Source organism: Oncorhynchus mykiss, chromosome 32 (genome assembly GCF_013265735.2).
Source record: "Oncorhynchus mykiss isolate Arlee chromosome 32, USDA_OmykA_1.1, whole genome shotgun sequence".
Lineage (NCBI taxonomy): Eukaryota > Metazoa > Chordata > Actinopteri > Salmoniformes > Salmonidae > Oncorhynchus > Oncorhynchus mykiss.
Window position 1 is genome coordinate 30,177,198 of NC_050572.1, and position 17,643 is coordinate 30,194,840.

The window sequence follows — 17,643 nt, forward strand, 5'->3', positions numbered from 1 at the left end:
ACCACAACTGAAGTGTTGACATTGACATCAAATGCTCCTCAAGTCTTCACAAAAACTGTCTCAACAACTTCCTCCAATGCAAAATCTATACTGGCAACTATAAGGCAAATTGAGAAATCTAATACTCTCTCTTACCCTCCAACAACATTCTCTCAAACAACTACAACAAACATCTGAGAGTTTATCTAAAACTTACAACAGCGAATGACCATACCACCCCAACCTCCTCTACAGCTTCAGCAAATCCAACATTAACAGTTAGTTTCCACAACAGCTACACCGAGAGGGACAATTCCTTCCACAACTCTGAAAATGTCTGCAACATATTTTCCTGCAAAAGTAACAACTAGGTCAACATCTTGAAGTACAACAGCAGAAGTAACTCAGCTCACAACAAATACTGCCTCAACTACAGTGAGCACCATAATTCATTGGACAGTGACCATGTTTTTTGTTATTTTGGTTCTGTACTCTAGCACTTTGAGTTTGAAAGAATACAATAACAATGAGGGTGAAGTGCAGCTGGGTCATGCAAGCAAGGCCATTCTCCAAAACACACAATCAAATCTACATGGAAATGACTAAAAAGCAACAAATTTGAATATTGGAATGGCCGAGTAAAAGTCCAGACCTTATCCCAATTGAAATATTGTGCCAGTTCTTGAAATGAGCAGTTCATTCTTGAAAACCTTCAAATGTCACTGAGCTGCAGCAGCAAAATCCCTCTAAAGCGACGTGAGAGACTGATCAACAACTACAGGAAGCGTTTTGTTGGAGTCATTCCAGCTGAAGGTGGGGCACAACCAGTTATTGGGTGTAAGGGGTCAATTACATTTTTACACAGGGGCGTTGGGTGTTGTATAACTTTGTTTATGAAATAAATGAAATAAGTATGTAATTGTTGTGTTATTTTTTCCATCGGGTTCCCTTTATCTAATATTAGGTTTTGGTTGAAGATCTGATAACATTCAATATCAAAAATATGCATGGCACTGTACAGACAATACTGGACAGTGAAAGCTTTGGGATGGCGCTATCCCTTGCATTCACCTGTCTAATCACGTTAGGATCCTTGTTTATTATTACTATTCAGAGGGAGGAAGAAAGAATGCACTCAAACCTAATATTCGAACTGGGCCCTGGGCAGCCAAATTCTGATCTTTTTTTTACTAATTGATCTTTTGACCAATCAGATCAGCTCTGAAAAATATTTTGATTTGAAAATATCTAATGTGATTAGTGGCAAAATTATCAGAATTGAGCTGCCTGTGTAAACGCAAACATAGTGACGGGTAATAGATTATTAACTCCAGATGTTACCGTTTACCTTGTGAGAACGTATATTTTGATGGAGAGTAACGTTGTTCCAATTGGTAGAAAGGTGCAGCCAATTGCAAATACTTCCTATATATACCTAGGAGAGACGTCAGCTGTCATACCGTTTTCAGCATTCGGTGAGGCATTGTATGAAACCATGACTTGGCAAAGGAGCGCACTGCTTTTTTTCCCGGTTTGGCTTTGCTTTGCATTGCTTGCAGCGGGATGGGAGCGCGTTTCCGAAGAGGCAACCTTTGCCCACCACAACCTTGACACAGAGGAGAATTATACCAAAGACAAGGCTGTAGTGCAACTTGGAGACCCCGCCAATGTCGATCTTAACGCCGACCGTGGATTCCAGGTGCAATCCGAGGAGGTATCAGATGCAAAAAAGTGGGTATCCGTTACGGAAGCTGCCCCAGTCAGTTTAGCGGTTCTGTGCGGTGAGGATGAGTTTAAAGTAACACTGCCAGCTGGTCCAATGAGTGAAGTCAAGATTTTGGGTAAGTTATTTATAGGTTAAGATCATCAAATGCAATTTGGCTACTTTGCTCATATTTAACTTTCCCTACAGGACCCAACAGTATGCTCTCTGTTCTTGACGCCCCGGAATCCTGTGGATACTCCTTAAATCGAGGACAATATCAGAACGCCTTAACTGTCCGCTTTTCAGGCTGCCTCATTAGTCGTCAGGTAGGGTTTTTGCCTTTCCAATTTTAAATTATATATTTAATGGTGTAAATGTGTCCATTGGAATGATTGTACATTTATTGCCACACTGACTCTGCAGGCTGGGCGGTACACCTTGATGGTGTTGTATGTCAATGAAGCTGGCATAATGGATGTTTCTACAGTGTCCTGTGCGGCTAGCCCCAAATCCTCGTTGTCCTCGACCGTCCACCTGCCCCTCTCTAATGATCTTCGCAATGCCCATGGTGGGCCTCCTTCAAAGTGTTTTAATCCCACCCCTCGCAATCCCAGCGCTCAAAATCCCACCAAATATCCTGGTGAGTCTCATGAAATGTTTATTCTATTTCTTTGGATGAGCATCAATATTTGCTTTTATTGTGGTCTGAGGCAGTCCCTAAAGGAGCATTTTGTGAAATTTTTAACAATGCTCCTAAGAACGATTTAACTGGGTCTTGATATGCTTTTTGGAGACCTAGTCATTTTGACCAGTTCAGAGGTGCTATTGAAACTGGTATTTACTCCAGTGCTCAGATGGACTTCTATCCACTGGTCATTGAGTTTGCAGCTATTAGTGAACAAACATAAATGCACCGACTTTACTGAGTTACAGTTCATATGGAAATTAGTCAATTGAAATTAATTTAATTTAGGTCGTAGTCTATGGCTTGCACGTGACTGGGCAGGGGCACAGCAATGGGAGGGTATAGGCCCACTGGCTGGGCCTGGGTCTCCAGTGAATCTGAGGAAGGTTTTTCCCCACCAGGGCTTTATTACAAATACTCTTTAGTTTCATCAGCTGTCTGGGTGGATGGTCTCATATGATCCCACAGGTTAAGAAGCCGGATGTGGAGGTCCTGGGCTGGCATGGTTAAACGTGGTCTGCGGTTGTGAGGCTGGTTTGCACACTGCCTAATTCTTTAAAATGGGGGTGGCTTATGGTAGAGTAATGAACATTTCTGCAGTCTGCATGCCAATTGCATGCTCCCTGAACTTGAGACATCTGTGACATTGTGTTGTGACAGAACTGCACATTTATTGTACCCAGCACAAGGTGCACCTGTGTATTGATCATGCTATTTAATAAATCAAATGTATTTATATAGCCCTTCGTACATCAGCTGATATCTCAAAGTGCTGTTCAGAAACCCAGCCTACAACCCCAAACAGCAAGCAATGCAGGTGTAGCAGCACAGTGGCTAGGAAAAACTCCCTAGAAAGGCCAAAACCTAGAGGAACCAGGCTATGTGGGGTGGCCAGTCCTCTTCTGGCTGTGCCGGGTGGAGATTATAACAGAACATGGTCATAAATGACCAGCATGGTCAAATAATAATCACAGGCAGAACAGTTGCAACTGGAGCAGCAGCACGGCCAGGTGGACTGGGGACAGCAAGGAGTCATCATGTCAGGTAGTCCTGAGGCATGGTCCTAGGACTCAGGTCCTGAGAAAGAGAGCATACTTAAATTCACACAGGACACCTGATAGGACAGGAGAAGTAATCCAGATATAGCAAACTGACCCTAGCCCCCTGACACAAACTACTGCAGCATAAATACTGGAGGCTGAGACAGGAGGGGTCAGGAGACACTGTGGCCCCATCCGATGACACCCCCGGACAGGGCCAAACTGGAAGGATATAACCCTACCCACTTTGCCAAAGCACAGCACCCTCACCACTAGAGGGATATCTTCAACCACCAACTTACCATCCTGAGACAAGGCCCGAGTGTAGGCCACAAAGATCTCCGCCACGGCACAACCCAAGGGGGGGGGGCGCCAACCCAATAAGCTTCTTGCTGTGCCTCAGGTGGATGAAATATCTTGGCAAAGGATAAATAATGACTAACAGGGATGTAAACACAATTGTGCACAGAATTGGCTTTCTTTACAAATGGAACAATTGTGTGTGTGTGCGCTTTCAGCTCATGAAACATGGGACTGACACTACATGTAACTTTTTTTTTTCTTCTGAAGTATAATAAATTGGCTACTGATCCTCACTTCTACTTCCAATGTTTTTTGTATTTCAGGCTGCATTATTCCCCAGAACCAGCACTTGGCTTGTGGTTTTACTGGAATCTCGTCCTCCCAGTGTTTGGTGATGGGTTGCTGTGTGGATTCGGCAACTTCCGCCTGCTTCTACCCAATGGATGGTAAATACTCTTTCACAGGGCAAGATGTTTGGCTTTGAATAGTGAGGACTGATGTGTACCGCTCTCCCTCCCCAGAGTGCACTGCAGACCATCAGTTTATCTTTGCCGTTCACCATAACTTCACCACTTTCCCTGTGACTCCCACCAAACTTGTGGTTGCTGGGAAGTCTAGCTGTGGCCCAGTCATTGTCACTGATAAGTTTGTGGTCTTCAAGTTCTCAGTCACTGAATGTGGAACTCGCTCATATGTAAGTGGACAAGAATATTACGCCGTCTGGAATCCTCCTGGTGCGGTTCTTGTTGATCCACACAATTACTTTATTGTTTTGATCTTAATTAGGAAATTGGCGATACCGTGATCTACACAGCAGAGGTACAGACGGCCGTCCGAACCCTCAACCTGAAGTATGGCATAATATCCAGAGACAACCCCCGCAGGTAATCCAGATGTCACATTTTGCAACAAACAAAATGGGCATTGCTTATTGGACAGTTTCTTCAGTTTGGTGTTTAATGAACATCTCAATGTCTACACCTTCTAGATTTCTGTCTTTGCTATATGCTTCTGTCCTAGTGTTCCTATATATTGATCTGATTCACCAGTTAAGTAGCTCAAAGTGTATAACTTCAACTATTGCTGTTGCAAATGCCACGAATACTTGGCACTTTCAGAATGTAATTTAATCTCACTAATTGAGGAATCATTAAATGCACCTGCTGAGATTGACTAGTAACCCCCCCCATGTTCATCTCTAGAGTCATGGTTGAGTGCCGCTACCGTAAAGCGCTGGGTAACCTGCCAACAGTGGCGAGTGTGGGCTACATGGTGAAAAGCCCCAGTGTAACATTCCCTTCAAAGGTGACATCCAAGGGACTGTTTGGTGTCGAACTCAGGATTGCTGAAGGTATCTGGCTGACATGTAAACACGCAATGGCTAGAACATAATGGTTACTGTCCCATTGTTGCGGATACTTTTCATTGCTGACAAGCCCAATGCTTAAATTGCTCTTTTACCTCCGCCACTAGATAAAACCTATACCAAGTACCTCAAACGGCACCATCAGCCCCTGCGTCTCTTCCTGGGTAAACTTGTGTATCTAGAAGTTCGTCTGACTTCTCCAAATCCAGAGGCGACACTTTTGGTCAACTACTGTCTGGCTTACCCCCGCTCTGCCAAGAATGTTCTGGTGCTCATTCACGAAGGGTAAGCACTGCAATGACTTGGTGTGACTGATTTGCCTAACGTACTGTAGATTGCATATTGGTGGGCCACCTTGCTCTTGACAGCCATTGGCTTTTATTAGAGGCTGGAACTCTGGTTGGGATGGACGCCGATGTTCTCTTAATTTTGGCAATGAGTCCCTTTATGTACTTACCCAGAGTCAGGTCAACTTGTGGCTCCGTTTGTCTGTATGCAGTTGAAGGAATTTTCTAACTAGCGTTGGCACAATGAAGACTATAGGTATCTGCTAGCTTTGGCTAATGACACTACCAATCACTTCCTTCATATTGGCCATAGGGGCAGACAAATGGTATTTAAGTTAATCTCTATCATAAGTAGATAAAGGGCCTCATTGCCAAAATCCTGAAGGATCCCTTTATTATGTCTAAACTTTGCCCTTTCCGTAGCCAAAGCATGACAGCCATTTTGTGACAGAACTCCTTATACCAAGGGTATTCAACTCTTACCCTATGAGTTCCAGAGCCTTCTAGTTTGAGGGCCTTGCGCTGCCAAGAGGAAGTTGTCATTGAGTTCTCTATCAATTTCTCACTTCTAGGTGTGCCAACCCTCAGGACCCCAATGTCTCCATCCTTAAATTCAGCAACCTGCCCCAGAACCGCCACCAGCGTCGCTTCATGGTCCAAGCATTCCAGTTCATGGATCAACAGACCAACAAGTATCTGGATGAGGAGGTGAGGAAGCAGAATATGGACTGGGATTCACACCTTGATTGGTGTATTGTTACATGGTGAATGAGGCTTTCAAAAAGCTCATTATATTGTGTGCAACTTTAGTTTAGTTGGTATTGAATCTCACTTCATTCCCCCTCAACAGATCTACTTCATGTGCTCTACTGAAGTGTGTATGCCCACAGAAAAAACTTGTGAAGAGCGCTGTTTTGATGGAATTAGGAGGTGAGGAAGACTGGGGACTTGCATCTTGATTCCCTGGATTGGTGTATTGTCACATGGTGACTGATGCACCAAAAAAGACAAGTGAACTGTAGTTGGCCTACATTTCTTTATATTTTGTCCCATTAATTGTTTAGTTAGTATTTAATCTCACTGCATTTCTCCCCACCAGATCTACTACATGTGCTCTAGATAAAATAACTGAGAAGAGTGCTGCTTTAAATGAAAAGTGAGTCTTGCATATCTTTTGTTCCCAGATTTGAAAGTAACTTGCTTCAATAGGAGCACTTCTAGCTTTCACGCCTATTTTGTTTTCCAGGTCTGACAATCTACAGGGTGACAAATCTGATGCTTGAACATGCTAAAGAAATGTGGTAATTTGACTAATGCATATTAAATAAAAATTTTTTATCTTGCCTATTTAACTGAGTTGTATTTATTGTACTGAGACTTTAGTCTGCTTTTTAACCTCTTTTGTGAAATTGTACACTAACAGTTTCTGGTATACTGGTTTGCTCTGCAGTGTACCTGACTTGGGTGACGTAACTAATTACTGTAGCCTCTACACCCTTGTAATTGTCAGCGTTGGTAAAATTGTGCATATGGCAGGTGTCACCACAAATTGATGTCTTGTGGTGACTTGGCTGTTTGGTGCCAGACTTCTGTGTGCATTTTGATGCAGCCTTGAGGGATTTGTCTGTTTCAAGGACATACCAAGGCACTGTCAACAATGCTAATCATTCCCGGTCGGGGTTTTCTGTGCTGGATATGGTTTCCCAGAAGCAGCTTAAGACTAAATTCACATTAACCATAGGATACTAATACATTTAGCCTTAAGATGTTTTGGGGAAACAAGGACCTGTGCAAGGCAGTGCCTCCCTTCAGCTCATGTTAATTTAACTTCAGTAGCTTTTGACAGCCGTGAAAAGGTTGTTGCCCTTGCTGGATTGGGGTGTAGTCATTATACAAAGACCTTAACAAACAGTTGTGAAATGTTTAGCAACAAACCATTTACTCAATGTATAACATTAGCAATTAACCATCTATTAGACATTCAGGGATGTATTCACTAGGAGGGGCTAACCTGACTTTGTCCAATCGACAATACTGATTTAAACTTTTTCAGTTTGAGTAAATACTTGTTTTGGGATGTTATTTGTCTAAAGGAAGTTACCCCTGCTGACATTGCGTCACACCTGCACACAAACAATACTTCAAATGGACCAAGAAGCTCACGATGAATCCCAAACTAGACCCTACTAAATTGCCGTTGTCATGTGTTGCTGACAATTCTGAAGTTGATTTTCAGTGAAGTGGTGATGAACTTGGGAATATACTGGCTTCAATGATGCAATTCATGCACCCCAATTTGTAACTTGTTTATAGCTTGGAAAACATATAAAATTGGGAGCATTTGTTTTGTGTGTAGTCTCAGACACGCATGTGTTGTAATTATGCACACCTTTGCCAATACTCAAACAAAATAATTGAAACTCCAAACATATTGGGATGAGTGTTGGGATAGCGCTTTGCTTGAGCCTGCAGCCTTGCTTGGTCATTGTGTCTAGCCCCCTACATAAGTATTCTGCCCTTGAGTTGCGTTCCCATGCAAAACTAGACAGATAGCTAACAACTAAGTCTTCAATAAAACTCCCAAGGCGTGACTTTTCTTGAATTAAACGTTTGTTGTGAAACTGCAAAATACAGAAAAGAATATACTTTAGTATCCAATTCACACCGACATACTGTAGCTGTACGTAAAACATTTGAAGTTGCATAAATACAAAGCACGCGCTATGGTACATGCATCTGGCATGATGCCAAACCATATAGCTAATTGTTACTCATATGGTAATTGGCTCCTTTCATTACTCTAATGTACCACCATCTATGTAGAATAACAAAGCATATTACACTAGAAACAGTAACTACAGTATTGTATATTTTACAATTCGTTTGCATGACGCACGAGCAAAGTAATACAGCTAACGACATTAAAGGCATTGCAATTTGTGAGTAAATGCAACCAACATGTAAGCAACTATCAATAACAAGATTATCATTAGCTAAATGCTTGAATCGAACTTACAAAAAAAAATTCCAAGGCTGAAGCGTGACAAGAAATAACTACATTGAAAGACCTGTAGCGTTGTTTGTTGCTGCTTCTATGCGTGCAGAACAATTTCTCTACTTCCTGTTTGCGTAGTCCAGAAAGCTCCACTAGGGGCAAATAACACCATTGAACACAATGAAAATCCAATTTTAACCATTGTAATAAAATAATCTGTTACCTTCTAACAGGATGGCAGCACAATAAGTAATAACTTTCACTCCCTCAGCATTGGGACATTTGTGCATATGGCAGAGGTGCTTGTGAACCTGCAAATGGGGTGATTTTAGGTTACCTCAGTCAAACCCTGCCCGTTTCTTCAAGCGACTTGATTTAACCACACTGCTAGCCTTAAATGAAGACCAAAGCACATTTTTATGAAATAGCCCATTATGCCTGTGGAAATTGATTTGTTTCAGCTTCACATTTCCAAATCGTATCGACAGCAAAAGATGCCAGGGTGGCGTATTTGAATCAGTTTACAATCTAGTCTTTCCTCGTAACTATAACCCCTCAACTACCAACATATTTTAAATGTATACTACCATTCTCAAGTTTGGGGTCACTTAATTCTCCACATTTTTTTTTAAAGCAAAGCACTTGTCCATTGAAACACAGTGTAAATGTTGTAAATGACTGCTGGAAAAGGCTTAAATTTAAGGAATATCTAGAGGCCCATGGCACGTTAGCGTTGTAAAATGCTAAACTTTAATCAGCTACTTGATAATTAAACCCTTTCAGCTGTGCTAACAATTGCAAACTGTTCTGATTTTAAAGAAGCACTAAAACTGGCCTTTAGACGTCAGCATTTGTGGGTTTGATTACAGGCTCAAAATGGCAAACAAAGACCTTCTGAAACTCGTCACTTTTCTTGTTCTGAGAAATGAAGGCTACTGCCCTAAGAGACCGTGTTTGTATGTGGCTTTAAAGTCCAATGTTTTACATTTGCAAACTGATATGTGACGTATTAATATGATATGTATTAATGCCAAAAAAAGAAGCCTCACATATCCTCAACTGACAGCTTCATTAAATTATAACTGCAAAACACCATGCTCAAGGTCGGTGAAGCGGTGACTCCGGGATGCTGGCCTTTTAGGCAGAGTTGCAAAGAGAGCCATATCTCAAACTGGCCAATAAAAAGATTAAGATGGGCGAAAGAACACAGACACTACACAAAAGCTCTTGAAGGCCAGCACCCCGGAGTCGCCTCACTGTGGGCGTTGAGACTTTTGCAGGTAATATTTAATGAAGCTGCCAGTTGACTTTGTCTCTTTCTCAAACTAGACACACTAATGTACTTGTTGACCGGGGCCTCCCACTCTTTCTATTCTGGTTAGACAGTTTGCTGTTCTATGAAGGGAGTAGTACACAGCATTGTATGAGCTCTTCAGTTTCTTGGCAATTTCTCAGAACAAAACTAGACTGACGAGTTTCAGAAAAGCTCTTTGTCTCTGGACATTTTGAGCCTGTAATCGAACCCACAAATGCTGATGCTCCAGATCCTCAACTACTCTAAAGAAGGCCAGTTTTATTGTTAGATGCAAGTTTGTTTATAATGCATGTCTACTAGGGTTGTTAGCCCACCTGTCTAATTACTTGGCTGGGTTTTTCTCCCTCTTCTCTCTCCCAAAAGCAACACGGGCCTAATAAGAGATGGTTACCTGTAAAGTAGTGAGTGACCATTTTAGAAAATCATGGGACATAGTCTTTGGTTGCATGCTATTTTATGTCAATCATATTGTTGCAAAGCCTATAACTGATGCATCGTGGTCTTATGCTGCCATCTATTGGAAATGTTTAGCAATTCAGTTAGTTCACATAAAGACAGTGAAGCAGCTGAGAAACTAATTTTCTTATTAATTCCTGAGATCCATCTCAAACCTGCCCCACCTATCCAAGCCAATTGCTGGACTTTCACATAGGTTAATTGGTCACACCCAGTTCAAACCACATTTAAAAAATGTAAATGAAGCTTGTTTATCAGGTGTTCTGCCTTGCAATAATACATAAAATAACTAAACATGTTAACCTATGCAATTATTTTTGATTAACCCCCCCATCAAAATGCTGTTGTACTATAATGGTATTTACTAACATTATTACAACAAATGTTCTAGGCTACCCTACCCAAGAATTAGGGTTAAGGCTAAAATAGGTTATACCTATTGTAGGGTTTGACCCACATCAAATTAACCAGCAGCTATTTAGAAACATCATTGTCCAAAAAAACAAACATCTCCTGGCAGTTTAAATTGGCTACATCTTGAACAAGGACAGGGACATACGTTTGTTTAGGTTTACACCTTTTCTGAAAGTAAATATGGTTAACCATGACCAGAAAATGTTTAACGTTTTAATGGCCATGAGCCAGCCATCATTAGCACTATTGGTCATAACAATGTGTACCTAGGCGAACAGTGAGCGTGCTCACCAACTAGCTGTTACTTTGTTACTAATACGTTACTTGAGTTAAGCAAAAGAGTCTAACGTGGGCATATCTTATTACCAACAATAGCGAAGTGGGCATTGTGACAGAACAGTGGGCTGGGAATAGAACGTTGTTCAGAAGGTGAGTTGGTGCTCAAATGAACCAAAAGGAGCTGGCAGGGTGAAAAATGCACTAAAATAAGACCTGTTTTTTCACGATAACTTAAATTACGGCCAACAGATGGTAATATTATGAAACTGGGCTCCACGGTAGATGCAATGAACTAGTTTATATCAGGAAAAAAGCGTTAAATGCCATGTGTCCAGTTTACTCCTGATGCTGGCATTGGCTGGAGCTGAGCGTCTAACGTTCGTTAAATCCATCTCTTTGTTTTGAATCCTCTTCGCTATATTCCGGTTGACACGTATGGTTGAATGTCACCATGTAGATAATAGATGCTCCATCATCGAATTTGTGTTGATGAGAGAAACCACTTGAAACCATTGTCTGGCCAGTTCTTTCAGGTTTGCTCAAAGAATTGTTCTTCGATGAGGTTTAACAGTGGTTGGCATCCAATATGTTGCATTACAGCCACCTACTAGACTGGAGAACAATTCCCTTATACTATGCTTGAAAGAATAAATAAACAAATACCCTACCATAACACTACACTCACAAACTAAAAATAACACCACCCTACTCCACTATTTAGTCCTACCTCATGCCAACAACCTGAAAGGATGGGACATCACCACTTAACACACCCTGTAACTCTTCTCCCACACCCAAATGTAGCTGTCACCACAACCTCAATTTTCTGCGACTTTTGTTCCATCTCTGCAGTACAGTTGATAACCATTGCAATAAATGCTAAAAATCCATTCAAAATGTGTTTCCCAGTCGGATATAATTTATTCACGACTTCCCAGTTGTCTTGAACTCACCGAAGTTGAGTTCTGAGTTGATGTTTTAAGCACAGCACAAATCATGCTTAATTTACAGCATGACCGATGTTGAATGTTTAGCCCCTTAATCCCAGATTTGGGGACCCCACAGCCACTCTACTGAATAGCAGGCTAGTGATTGCTTTGCAATGCTTACAGTTAACGTAAGCCACTCACTAATTCCTTCCAAACCACTCATTGTTGAATTTGCAATTTCTAACTTATGTTTATGTCCAATGGCTGATGGGCAGATGTTTTATCTATAATTTCTCTTCATATGACAAGGATTAAAAAGGATTTGCCAGTAGATTGTCAACTTGATTCATGATAGACTGCTAGCTAAGATATTGACATGATCAGTCCAATCAAAGCTACTGTACATACAGTGCCTTGCGAAAGTATTCGGCCCCCTTGAACTTTGCGACCTTTTGCCACATTTCAGGCTTCAAACATAAAGATATAAAACTGTATTTTTTTGTGAAGAATCAACAACAAGTGGGACACAATCATGAAGTGGAACGACATTTATTGGATATTTCAAACTTTTTTAACAAATCAAAAACTGAAAAATTGGGCGTGCAAAATTATTCAGCCCCTTTACTTTCAGTGCAGCAAACTCTCTCCAGAAGTTCAGTGAGGATCTCTGAATGATCCAATGTTTACCTAAATGACTGATGATAAATACAATCCACCTGTGTGTAATCAAGTCTCCGTATAAATGCACCTGCACTGTGATAGTCTCAGAGGTCCGTTAAAAGCGCAGAGAGCATCATGAAGAACAAGGAACACACCAGGCAGGTCCGAGATACTGTTGTGAAGAAGTTTAAAGCCGGATTTGGATACAAAAAGATTTCCCAAGCTTTAAACATCCCAAGGAGCACTGTGCAAGCGATAATATTGAAATGGAAGGAGTATCAGACCACTGCAAATCTACCAAGACCTGGCCGTCCCTCTAAACTTTCAGCTCATTCAAGGAGAAGACTGATCAGAGATGCAGCCAAGAGGCCCATGATCACTCTGGATGAACTGCAGAGATCTACAACTGAGGTGGGAGACTCTGTCCATAGGACAACAATCAGTCGTATATTGCACAAATCTGGCCTTTATGGAAGAGTGGCAAGAAGAAAGCCATTTCTTAAAGATATCCATAAAAAGTGTTGTTTAAAGTTTGCCACAAGCCACCTGGGAGACACACCAAACATGTGGAAGAAGGTGCTCTGGTCAGATGAAACCAAAATTGAACTTTTTGGCAACAATGCAAAACGTTATGTTTGGCGTAAAAGCAACACAGCTCATCACACTGAACACACCATCCCCACTGTCAAACATGGTGGTGGCAGCATCATGGTTTGGGCCTGCTTTTCTTCAGCAGGGACAGGGAAGATGGTTAAAATTGATAGGAAGATGGATGGAGCCAAATACAGGACCATTCTGGAAGAAAACCTGATGGAGTCTGCAAAAGACCTGAGACTGGGACGAAGATTTGTCTTCCAACAAGACAATGATCCAAAACATAAAGCAAAATCTACAATGGAATGGTTCAAAAATAAACATATCCAGGTGTTAGAATGGCCAAGTCAAAGTCCAGACCTGAATCCAATCGAGAATCTGTGGAAAGAACTGAAAACTGCTGTTCACAAATGCTCTCCATCCAACCTCACTGAGCTCGAGCTGTTTTGCAAGGAGGAATGGGAAAAAAATTCAGTCTCTCGATGTGCAAAACTGATAGACATACCCCAAGCGACTTACAGCTGTAATCGCAGCAAAAGGTGGCGCTACAAAGTATTAACTTAAGGGGGCTGAATAATTTTGCAAGCCCAATTTTTCAGTTTTTGATTTGTTAAAAAAGTTTGAAATATCCAATAAATGTCGTTCCACTTCATGATTGTGTCCCACTTGTTGTTGATTCTTCACAAAAAAATACAGTTTTATATCTTTATGTTTGAAGCCTGAAATGTGGCAAAAGGTCGCAAAGTTCAAGGGGGCCGAATACTTTCGCAAGGCACTGTATAACGTGACTTGACGTCATTTTTTCTGTGACCAATGACCTTGAGCCTTCTTGGGTCGGCACATCTAACGTAACTCTATGGCAGCACCCAAGGGGCTAGAATTCTTTTGCTCTCCCCTTAGACTTGGCGGTGACGTAGTGTCCCCATGAGTGACAGAACACTGAGCCAATCACAGTGCAACGCTCTGTAATTCCTGCTGGTTTACCCACCACCACAGAAAGCACTGAGCTAAGCTGAAACACCTTCATTTTGGAGCTGCCTTACTCAAGAAAACAAAGAGACCATGTTGGTATGCGGCTTTATTAACTCAATGATAAACATATTTTACATTGTTTGCAAACTGATGTGACACGTTATAACAGGCAAACAAAAACAGGCAAATAACAGGCAAACAAAAAATGTGGGGCTCAAAACAGGTGTGGCTCTGCTCCACCTGCCCTGATTGACAGGTCGCCACTGCACCTGAGCCGTCCATAGTGTATAATTTTTTATGTATTTTTATTTAACTAGGTAAATCAGTTAAGAACAAATTATTATTTACAATGACGGTCTACCAAAATGCCTCCTGTAGGGATATATAGGTCAAAACACACATCTCGATTTAGTGTTGTATCTCTTGTCGTGAACTAAGATGGCAACATGGTATCATTCAGCCTCACGAAGCCCTGACCTGCCTTCCTTCTGGACAAGAAAGGGAAGGCAGGTCTCGCACATCTCGCGGTTCTAGAAATGACTCGGACATTATGAAAACAATACCAGATTCCCTCGGGGGAACCTTTTAATTACGTCATTTTTGTTTTGAACGGTGGGTTTGAACGGGGCAGCTAACTCAAAAGGTTTCAGAAACAGATTCTTGCCAACAAGAAACTCACTTGGCTATGAGTATGACGATTCCACATTGTTATTTGCAACGTTGGGGGTTTCTGAGATACTATCATGCCATCACAACTACTTTTAGTGTCAGTCAGCATTTTGGGAGGAGCTAATGGTCGATAAAACGTTAAAGAGATTGAGGCATGTGCATTGCTCTGTTAATTCGTAGTTCAAATAATCTCTGTCCCAACAGCTCTTAGATTCCAGTAAACACTACCAGCAAAGATGGCTCATCTCCAAGCACTTTTTAAATATGTGGACGAACACCAGGAGCTATACATTGAGGTAGGGTTTACTCACTACTTGAATTATAATGCATTTAGTCATGTAACGTTATTACTATCTCTGATTTGACTGAGTTTAGTAATGCATCTGCTAGCCATAGTACTATTTTAGCCAAAACATTACTTTCCAGGTGAATCTCATTATATTAACATTCTTTAACTAAATTCTTAAACTTCAGATTCCGAAGGACTTGATAAAATCCTAGCCTGACATGCCTAGGCTATTGCTTTCACTTCTCCAACCCCTTTAGGTCACGAGTAGCAAGAACTGACATGGTAACACAACCTAGTCTCAGAGCATTTCATATTATTCTGTGCATAAATCCGAGACTTCATATAGTATGATATGTTACGTTTTGTATGGTATGTATTAGTTTGTGGATGTCCATCACCCATTTCGTATATGTTACAAATTCCAATTCATATATGTTACAAATTTGCTAAATGTATATTTTACGAGTTTGCTAAACGTTTGATATTTTACGAATTCTAGGCAGCTGGCTAATGTTAGCTAGGCTATGGGTTAGGGTTAAGTTTCGGAGTTAGGTTAAAGGGTTGAGGTAAGGGGAAGGGTTAGCTAACAGGCCAAGTAGTTGCAAAGTAGCTAAAAAGTAGTAAGTAGTTGAAAAGTTTCTAATTAGATAAAATGCTAAAGTTGTCTGTGATGAGATTTGAATTTGCAACCTTTGGGTTGCTAGACGTTTGCGTTATACATCCTCCCCGACCAACCACCCTACTTTCGTCTTTAATTTAACCATACCAAACGTAACATATATTAATTTGGGTGTCCCCGATTTACGTTTTCTATGCTTCATCTGGTCTATAGTCATGGCAGGTTCCACCACGCCCATGCAGATTGGGGCATCATAAACCCTCTGCACGGGGGTTGTTGTCTTAGTTTCCCAGATGCCAGGATGATTTAGAGACAATGAAGGATTGTTCTAAACTCTTCCAGGCTATCTATCTCGGTTACACCCACCACATCTTGTCTATGGAATGCAGTCTTTAACTCATTTGTCAGCTCAAACCATCTCTAGTGAATCATACACCCAGATTAGCTGCAGGGAGTGGAAGCCATCCATTCACAGCATTAATAGAACAGAAATGTCTTACTATTTGCAAAGTATTAATTGTTAACTATTAATATCAGATACATCAGGTAAATATGTATTTTTTTCTCTCACAAAATGTTCCTTGATTACTGCCACTAAAATGAACTGAGTGCGTATGAATTTATGAAATTGGCTTCAAAGCCTCTGTCAATTGAAAATGTATATTGGCATGACAAAAATGTGTGTTGCGTAAGCAACAATGTTGAACGATTCATCATAGCCTACAATTTAAAAACAATAATCAGAATTGGGTCTAATGTTCATCTCTCTCTATCCTCTCTGCCTTTAGCGTCTTGCCCAATGGGTGGCTGTGCAGAGTGTGTCCGCCTGGCCGGAGAAGCGAGGGGAGATCAAGAAGATGATGGAGATGGCAGCCAAGGACATTGAGAAGCTGGGGGGCACTGTGGAAATGGTAGACATTGGCAAACAAAAGGTAGGCCTTTTCACTATGTGCCTTGATACAGTGCCTTCAGAAAGCATTCATACCCCTTGACTTATTCCACATTTTGTTACAGCCTGAATTCAATACCCCATAATGACAAAGTGAAGACATGTTTTTAGAAATGTTTGCAAATTTATTGAAAATAAAATACAGAAATATCTAATTTATATAAGTATTCCCACCCCAGAGTCCATACATGTTATAATCACATTTGGCAGCAATTACAGTGGGGCAAAAAAAGTATTGTCAGCCACCAATTGTGCAAGTTCTCCCACTTAAAAATATGAGAGAGGCCTGTAATTTTCATCATAGGTACACTTCAACTATGTCAGACAAAATGAGAAAAAAAATCCAGAAAATCACATTGTAGGACTTTTAATGAATTTATTTGCAAATTATAGTGGAAAATAAGTATTTGGTTAATAACAAAAGTTTCTCAATACTTTGTTATATACCCTTTTTTGGCAATGACAGAGGTCAAATGTTTTCTGTAAGTCTTCACAAGGTTTTCACACACTGTTGCTGGTATTTTGGCCCATTGCTCCATGCAGATCTCTAGAGCAGTGATGTTTCGGGGCCGTTGCTGGGCAACAGGAACTTTCAACTCCCTCCAAAGATTTTCTATGGGGTTGAGATCTGGGGACTGGCTAGGCCACTCCAGGACCTTGAAATGCTTCTTACGAAGCCACTCCTTCGTTGCCCGGGAGGTGTGTTTGGGATCATTGTCATGCTGAAAGACCCAGCGACGTTTCATCTTCAATGCCCTTGCTGATGGAAGGAGGTTTTCACTCAAAATCTCACGATACATGGCCTCATTCATTCTTTCCTTTACACGGATCAGTCATTCTGGTCCCTTTGCAGAAAAACAGCCCCAAAGCATGATGTTTCCACCTCCATGCTTCACAGTAGGTATGGTGTTCTTTGGATGCAACTCAGCATTCTTTGTCCTCCAAACATGACGAGTTGAGTTTTTACCAAAAAGTAATATTTTGGTTTCATCTGACCATATGACATTCTCCCAATCTTCTTCTGGATCATCCAAATGCTCTCTAGCAAACTTCAGATGGGCCTGGACATGTACTGGCTTAAGCAGGGGGACACGTCTGGCACTGCAGGATTTGAGTCCCTGGCGGCGTAGTGTGTTAC

At 41.2% G+C, this 17,643-nt stretch overlaps 2 protein-coding genes across 4 annotated transcripts in view; both read left to right on the forward strand.

The window, feature by feature from the left end:
• The first annotated feature begins 1,426 nt into the window (after positions 1-1,426).
• Positions 1,427-6,717, forward strand: LOC110488251 (zona pellucida sperm-binding protein 4). Its single transcript, XM_021560400.2, has 12 exons — positions 1,427-1,820; positions 1,892-2,010; positions 2,108-2,324; positions 4,036-4,158; positions 4,234-4,406; positions 4,499-4,596; positions 4,915-5,063; positions 5,186-5,363; positions 5,938-6,073; positions 6,216-6,295; positions 6,465-6,521; positions 6,612-6,717. Exons 1-12 carry the CDS (start codon positions 1,475-1,477, stop codon positions 6,646-6,648), a joined length of 1,713 nt encoding a protein of 570 aa, XP_021416075.1. The 5' UTR covers positions 1,427-1,474; the 3' UTR covers positions 6,649-6,717.
• A 7,560-nt stretch (positions 6,718-14,277) lies between these two features.
• The window catches only part of LOC110488252 (cytosolic non-specific dipeptidase), a 33,168-nt gene continuing 29,802 nt past the window's right edge, over positions 14,278-17,643 (forward strand). The window contains exons 1-3 of one of the 3 annotated variants that reach the window (XM_036971349.1): positions 14,278-14,296; positions 14,853-14,944; positions 16,345-16,488. In XM_036971349.1, coding sequence (XP_036827244.1) covers positions 14,885-14,944; positions 16,345-16,488 — 204 coding nt within the window. In that variant the 5' untranslated portion in view covers positions 14,278-14,296; positions 14,853-14,884. Of the gene's footprint in view, positions 14,297-14,431; positions 14,669-14,852; positions 14,945-16,344; positions 16,489-17,643 lie in introns of those variants that run through there. The other 2 variants (XM_021560401.2, XM_021560402.2) reach the window with 2 other exon arrangements.

Coding starts and splice junctions, on each gene's coding strand:
- LOC110488251 (XM_021560400.2), top strand. CDS start 1,475: ATGACTTGGCAAAGGAGCGCACTGCTTTTTTTCCCGGTTTGGCTTTGC. Junction 2,325..4,035: donor AAATCCCACCAAATATCCTG/GTGAGTCTCATG, acceptor TTTGTATTTCAG/GCTGCATTATTCCCCAGAAC. Junction 5,364..5,937: donor CTGGTGCTCATTCACGAAGG/GTAAGCACTGCA, acceptor TCTCACTTCTAG/GTGTGCCAACCCTCAGGACC.